This window comes from Borostomias antarcticus (assembly GCF_949987555.1).
Source record: "Borostomias antarcticus genome assembly, chromosome: 11".
NCBI classification, from domain to species: Eukaryota; Metazoa; Chordata; class Actinopteri; order Stomiiformes; family Stomiidae; genus Borostomias; species Borostomias antarcticus.
Window position 1 is genome coordinate 25,046,087 of NC_140244.1, and position 7,500 is coordinate 25,053,586.

A 7,500-nucleotide genomic window follows, 5' to 3' on the forward strand; every position below is an offset into this window, starting at 1 on the left:
GAGAGGAGGAGAGAGGAGGAGAGGAGAGGAGGAGGAGGAGAGGAAGGGATGAGAGGAGAAGAGAGGAGGAGAGGAGGGGAGAGAAAAGGAGAGCTAGGTTACCAGGTGTGTTGTTGTGCTAGGCTACCAGGTGTGTAGTTGTGCTAGGTTATCAGATGTGTCGTTGTGCTAGGTTATCAGATGTGTCGTTGTGCTAGGTTATCAGATGTGTCGTTGTGCTAGGTTATCAGATGTGTAGTTGTGCTAGGTTATCAGATGTGTCGTTGTGCTAGGTTATCAGATGTGTAGTTGTGCTAGGTTATCAGATGTGTCGTTGTGCTAGGTTACCAGGTGTATCATTGCTAGGTTACCAGGTGTGTCGTTGTGCTAGGTTACCAGGTGTGTCGTCGTGCTAGGTTACCAGGTGTGTCGTCGTGCTAGGTTACCAGGTGTATCATTGCTAGGTTACCAGGTGTGTCGTTGCAAGGTTACCTGTCAGGTGAGAAGTGTCCATGTGTGCTGATACAGTGGACCTTGGGTTCCAGGTACTCCATGGTGAACTGCTCATGGGGAACCAGGTAGACTTTGTGCTGGAGGAACACACACACACACACACACACACACACACACACACACACATACACACACACACACATTAAAGTCACGTTCGCTACAAATCTTCACACTTGAGATCTTCACACTTGAGCACACAACCCTGGTAACCTATAGCTGCCCTGAGTAAGCCCCACTGACCCATGTCATGTGACGAGGGTGAAAGCTCTTACCAGGAAGAAGCTGGCACGGTCTGAGATGAGCTGGACGTCGGCGTCCGTGGAGAGAGAGAACACAGCCACGCGGTTCTGGTCATCAATGGCTACCGCTCGGCACAGGAAACTACAAACACACACACACACACACACACACACACACACACACACACACAGAGGATAGTCATTGTGAAGAGATGTTGACAACAAAACAAACATAGACAGTCAACATCATACAGTGTCTCAGGTAGACCCAGCCGCCCGCCCACACACACACACACACACACACACACACACACACACACACACACACACACACACACACACACACACACACACACACAGCCCTACCTGTACTTGCAGTGCACCAGAGTGAGCGTGTGTGTGCGCGTGCGTGCCCCCGGCGTGTTGAGGGACACGGACAGGGTCTGGGGGGTCTCCTCCTCGCTGGCGTACTCCGCCACCAGGACGTAGTCCCCGGGTCGGGCCAGCCGGCTGCGCAGCTGCACGTTAATCTGGACGCCGGCCAGGGGGACGACAGAGTGGACCGTGGAACAGTTAGGGACGACAGAGTGGACCGTGTCACAGTTAAGGACGACAGAGTGGACCGTGTCACAGTTAGGGACGACAGAGTGGACCGTGTCACAGTTAGGGACGACAGAGTGGACCGTGTCACAGTTAGGGACGACAGAGTGGACCGTGGAACAGTTAGGGACGACAGAGTGGACCGTGGAACAGTTAGGGACGACAGAGTGGACCGTGGAACAGTTAGGGACGACAGAGTGGACCGTGGAACAGTTAGGGACGACAGAGTGGACCGTGTAAGAGTTATGGACGACAGAGTGGACCGTGTCACAGTTAGGCGCGTAGTTTACTGGCGAGCGTCACATCAGTCAACACATGTTCATATAGTATGTTGAGGTTCTCCATCCATCTCTCATCCTGTCCTCTCTCTCCCCCTCTCTTCTATCCTCCTCTCCCTCCTTCTATCCTCTCTCTCTTCCCCTCTCCTCCCCTCTCTCTCTCTATGTCCTCTCTCTCTCTTCTATCCTCCTCTCTCTTTCTATTATTTCTCTCTTTCTATCCTCTCTTCCTCTCTCCTCCCCTCTCTCTCTCTTTCTATCCTCTCTCTCTTCCTATCCTCTCTCTCTTCCTATCCTGTCTTCCTCTCTCCTCCCCTCTCTTCCTCTCTTTCTATCCTCTCTCTCCCTCTCTTCTATCCTCCTCTCTCTTTCTATCCTTTCTCTCTCCCTATCCTCTCTTCCTCTCTCCGCCCCTCTCTCTCACTCTCTCTCTGTCTGTCCTCTCTCTCTCTTCTATCCTCTCCGCTTATCCCATCCAACTCCCTCACCTTCCCTCCCTCTCTATCCCTTCTTCTCTCTCTCTCTCTGTCCTCTCTCTCTCTCTCTCTCTCCCTCTCTCTGTCCTCTCTCTCTCTCTCCCTCTCTCTGTCCTCTCCCTCTCTCTCTCTCTCTCTCTCCCTCCCTCCCTCCCTCCCTCCCTCCCTCCCTCCCTCCCTCCCTCCTCACGTCGTTGCCGCTGCAGACGGCCATGTCGGGGTGGCGGGGGGTGATCTTCTCGCTCTGACACTGGCGCGGCAGGTGGTTGTCGAAGCGACAGCTGGCGTCGTTCCCAGCGATGGAGGGGGAGGAGTCCAGGGACAGGTACTTGTACAGCAGACAGCTGGGGGGACAGGGGGACAGGGGGACACATGTCAGGACATCACTCTGGACACACAGGGATGTAGCCGCAGGGTAAGGCTGTAGACGATGCGTTCGAGAAATCACTCGCGATTTTGAGTCAAGCGGCAAATACTGCGAGGGTGGCCTACTGCCACGGCAACCAGTGCGCCTGCCGAGTACCCCGAGTGGAAACGCCGACATTACAATCAACGAGAAGCACATTGCAAGAGAAAGAAAAAGTGTAACGTCTACTGCCAGACATGACATTGAACTTTGCTCCATTGCAACAGTGAAACTACTAAGCGGTGTGAAGCTGGCTAATGTGTATCTCATAGCGCTTAGAGGGAGTCTACTGAGAGGCCCAGGCAGGTTAACAGGCCTGGTATATTTTCCGCTGTCGTTTACTTTTCTATAACGCTAAACTAAAAAGGTGGGATAGTGTAGTTTTCATGTAGACCTACTGAAGTTATTTAATTTTACATTCTTGTTCACAGTACATCAAGTAAAACTCAGAAATTGTGTGTACTGACTTGGTGATATAAAGGTACAGTAGTGGTATATTAGTGGTATATACTGACTTGGTGCTGGCGTCGGGGGCGGGGCTGTAGGTGCAGGGTATATACTATACTATGTGGTATAAGGGTAGTGGTATATTAGTGGTATATACTGACTTGGTGCTGGCGTCGGGGGCGGGGCTATAGGTGCAGGGTATATACTATACTATGTGGTATAAGGGTAGTGGTATATTAGTGGTATATACTGACTTGGTGCTGGCGTTGGGGGCGGGGCTGTAGGTGCAGGGTATATACTATACTATGTGGTATAAGGGTAGTGGTATATTCGTGGTATATTGGTGGTATATACTGACTTGGTGCTGGCGTCGGGGGCGGGGCTGTAGGTGCAGGGTATATACTATACTATGTGGTATAAGGGTAGTGGTATATTCGTGGTATATTGGTGGTATATACTGACTTGGTGCTGGCGTCGGGGGCGGGGCTGTAGGTGCAGGGTATATACTATACTATGTGGTATAAGGGTAGTGGTATATTCGTGGTATATTAGTGGTATAGTAGTGGTATATACTGACTTGGTGCTGGCGTCGGGGGCGGGGCTGTAGGTGCAGGGCTCAGTCACTCTGATCTGCAGAATGGGTGCTTCGTAGTAGGCGCTAGGCAACAGGACCAGGTAATCCTGCAGGAGAGGAGGGAAGATTAACTTGATTTACACTGCATTCAATGTGTGTGTGTGTGTGTGTGTGTGTGTGTGTGTGTGCGTGTGTGTCTGAAAGTGTGTGTGGTTGTCTGTGTGTGTGTCTGTGTGTGTGTGTGTGTGTGTGGTTGTCTGTGTGTGTGTGTGTGTGTGTGTGTGTGTGTGTGTGTGTGGTTGTCTGTGTGTGTGTGTGTGTGTGTGTGTGTGTGTGTGTGTGGTTGTCTGTGTGTGTGTGTGTGTGTGTGTGTGTGTGTGTGTGTGGTTGTCTGTGTGTGTGTGTGTGTGTGTGTGTGTGTGTGGTTGTCTGTGTGTGTGTGTGTCTGTGTGTGCGTGCGTGCGTGCGTGCGTGTGTGTGTGTGCGTGTGTGTGTGTTCTCACCAGAAGGATCCCCTCTGCCTCTATGACGATGGTCCAGGTTCCAGGGTTAAGAACGAACGGTTCCACAAAGTTGTTCTGGGGAACGTTGACGAAGGTGGGTTCTGAGCTGGGGGCAAACACAATCTGCTTGGACTGCTCCGAACCTGCATGGACACACACATATTATAGATAAGATTATTAAATTACATTAGATTACCATATACACAAATAATAGTATTATTCTCTATGGACAGAGCTACTGAGAATGGTATCAATCTGTTACAGAACCTGAAGAAAGGGTTCTAAAGAACAGTGCAGTAGAGAGAGAGAAAGATAAAGAGTGTTTATTTTGTGTGTTCTTGTCAACAGGGAAGGAGAACAGTTGTGTACATTGAGAAATCAGCAGAGGTTCTTCAAATCAAGATAAAACATTGTTTAAAGTCGCACTGAAACGGACGTTTGAGATCATCTATCTTCCGTAGTTTGACGTATTTCCAACGCAAATAAGCTATGAGGGTGGGACATGTGTTTAGAGGAATTTGATTGGAACATTGACAAGTGGACGGGTTTTAAGAACTTTAGACAGATTCGATAGAAGGATAGCGTTGATTGACGGGTGGATGTCATGAGATTATTGGCCTAAAATCTAAGGTACCTGTTGTCGTCATTGCATGTGACCTACCGTTTTCCAGGAAGTAAGAAATTATATACTTTGATATAACATTACAACAAAAGTAGAATTTTGTAAATGTTTTTGTATACATCGTTGAATAGGTGAACACTATGACCAATTATGTGAACCAAAATGGGACAGAATGCTTTTTTCATTTCAGTGCGACTTTAAGTTCCGAGACCAATCTTCACAAAAGACAACAAACAACGAGGGAAGTGACACGTTCTGTCGCCGGGCAGATCGGACGATGCTACTCATGGATTGGTGGGACGTACCTCTGCGGCTGTTCTGATAGGCTGTGATTTTACCGTTGGAGACGACGGGCTCAGTGTTAAGGTATCTGAGGATGAGGCGAGTGAGGTAGACGTCTGCCTCGCTCACCTGCACCACCATCTTAACTGTGTTCTGAGGAGGAGGGGGGGGAGGAGGAGGAGGAGGAGGAGGAGGGAGATGGAGGAGTGGGCGGCAGGGGGAGGAGGAGGAGGAGAGAGATGGAGGAGTGGGCAGCAGGAGAGGAGAGGAGGGGGAGGGGGTGGAAGGAGGAGTGGGCGGCAGGGGGAGGAGAGGAGGGGGAGGGGGTGAGGAGGAGGAGTGGAGGGAGGGGGAGGAGGAGGTGAGAGTGTGGGGGGGGTAGCAGATGATAAGGTTTTAGTTGAAGGTTCTGTGCTTCGTGGTGAGGTGGGGGAGAGAGGGGGTGTGGGGGGGGAGAGGGGGGAGTCATTCACGTTCCCCAGGAGCGAATGGAAGAGCAGCGATAGCCAGCAGTAGCCACACCCCTTTACATGCCACTGACAGCCAATCAGAACCCGCCGCCTGGCCACCGCCGGACCGGTACCGCAGGCCGATGTGGAGGAAGGGGAGCGAGGGGGCGGAGCACGGAGAAGGAGGAGGAGGAGGAAGAGGAGGAACGCCCGGCACTTACAGTTACCACAGAAGAAGTGCTCCTCTATGACGGAGACCCGCCCCTGCACGTCGGCGCCCCCGCGGTTCACGAAACGCAAGACCACGTGGAAGAGGTCCGGAGAGCTGACCGACACCACCACCGCCACCTTGGACTGGGGGGGAGGAGCCCGGGGAGGGGGGAGGGAGCAGGGGAGGGAGCAGGGGAGGGGGGAGGGAGCCAGGGAGGGGGGAGGAAGCAGAGGGGGGGGGGGGGAGCAGAGGAGGGGGGAGGGAGCAGGGGAGGGGGAGGGAGGAGGGAGCAGGGGAGGGGGAGGGAGCAGGGGAGGGGGGAGGGGCCCGGGGAGGGGGGAGGGAGCAGGGGAGGGGGAGGGAGCAGGGGAGGGGGAGAGAGCAGGGGAGGGGGAGGGAGCAGGGAGGGGGGCCGAATGAAGAAGAGAGAGACAGGGAGAGAGAATGAGCGAAAGAGAGAAGGAAGGAGAGAGAGAGAGAGAGAGAGAGAGAGAGAGAGAGAGAGAGAACAAGGCAGATGCCTTTCCTTAGTTCTACCACCACCTCCTAACCTTCCCATAATGCAAACTGCAATGCTAGCCCCTCTCAGGCGAACAAGCAGGCTTCTGTATCTACTAAGCCACACAGATACAGTAGATACGCTAGACACCACACAACACCACCAGCATGGCTACACCCCTCCCATGGGGGGCATGGGGGGGGGGGGGCAGCTATGACAGTACATGCAGGGGCAGGGGCACTGGGGGGCAACAATCACGATCAGACCACTGCAAGACGTATTCATTCATTCATTCATTCATTCATTCATTCATTCGCCTATATGAAATTATGCAGGAAAATAATACTAAGAGAACAAACCTATCACATTCAAATCTACACACACACACACATTCACACACACACACACATTCACACACACACACACACGCGCACACACACACTCACACACACACGCGCGCACACACACACACGCAGATCATAGACCCATACACACACACACACACACACACACACACACACAGATCATAGACCCATACACACACACACAGACACACACACACACACACACACAGATCATAGACCCCCCCCCCCCCCCACACACACACACACACACACACACACACACACACAGGTGACCTACCTGGATGGGGGTCATCTGGGCGTAGCCCCGCCAGCTGAACCCGGGGAACTCCAGAGGGTCGTAGCCGAAGCGCACGGGCCGCCGGTCCAGCATGGTGCCGTCCTCCACCTCAAACCTCAGGTGGTGCAGGTCCGGGAAGTAGTGGTCCGGACGAGGCCTGTGGCGGGAGAACAACATGAGCTTGACCGTTCACACGGTCAGGGACAGGGAGGTAGCCGCGCTGTTTGGGGCGAGGGGAAGTAGCTTCGCTGTTGGGGGCGAGGGGAAGTAGCTTTGCTGTTGAGGGGCGAGAGGAAGTAGCTTCGGTGTTTGGGGCGAGGGGAAGTAGCTTTGCTGTTGAGGGCGAGGGGAAGTAGCTTCGCTGTTGAGGGCGAGGGGAAGTAGCTTCGTTGTTTGGGGCGAGGGGAAGTAGCTTCGCTGTTGAGGGCGAGGGGAAGTAGCTTCGCTGTTGAGGGCGAGGGGAAGTAGCTTCGCTGTTGAGGGCGAGGGGAAGTAGCCTAGCTGTTTGGGGCGAGGGGAAGTAGCTTCACTGTTTGGGGCGAGGGGAAGTAGCTTCGCTGTTGAGGGCGAGGGGAAGTAGCTTCGCTGTTGAGGGCGAGGGGAAGTAGCCTAGCTGTTTGGGGCGAGGGGAAGTAGCTTCGTTGTTGAGGGCGAGGGGAAGTAGCTTCGCTGTTGGGGGCGAGGGGAAGTAGCCTAGCTGTTGAGGGCGAGGGGAAGTAGCTTCGCTGTTTGGGGCGAGAGGAAGTAGCTTCACTGTTGAGGGCGAGGGGAAGTAGCTTC

General features: G+C 53.3%; 1 protein-coding gene across 1 annotated transcript in view; it reads right to left on the bottom strand.

The window, feature by feature from the left end:
• Positions 1-7,500, bottom strand: part of lama5 (laminin, alpha 5) — a gene marked incomplete at both ends in the record, with an annotated part of 94,869 nt that overhangs the window by 42,282 nt on the left and 45,087 nt on the right. The window contains 8 exons of the mRNA XM_084446200.1: positions 472-569; positions 765-873; positions 1,098-1,261; positions 2,276-2,429; positions 3,516-3,619; positions 4,016-4,158; positions 5,590-5,722; positions 6,721-6,877. Of these exons, the coding sequence (XP_084302326.1) occupies positions 472-569; positions 765-873; positions 1,098-1,261; positions 2,276-2,429; positions 3,516-3,619; positions 4,016-4,158; positions 5,590-5,722; positions 6,721-6,877 (1,062 nt within the window). The remainder of the gene's footprint in view (positions 1-471; positions 570-764; positions 874-1,097; positions 1,262-2,275; positions 2,430-3,515; positions 3,620-4,015; positions 4,159-5,589; positions 5,723-6,720; positions 6,878-7,500) is intronic.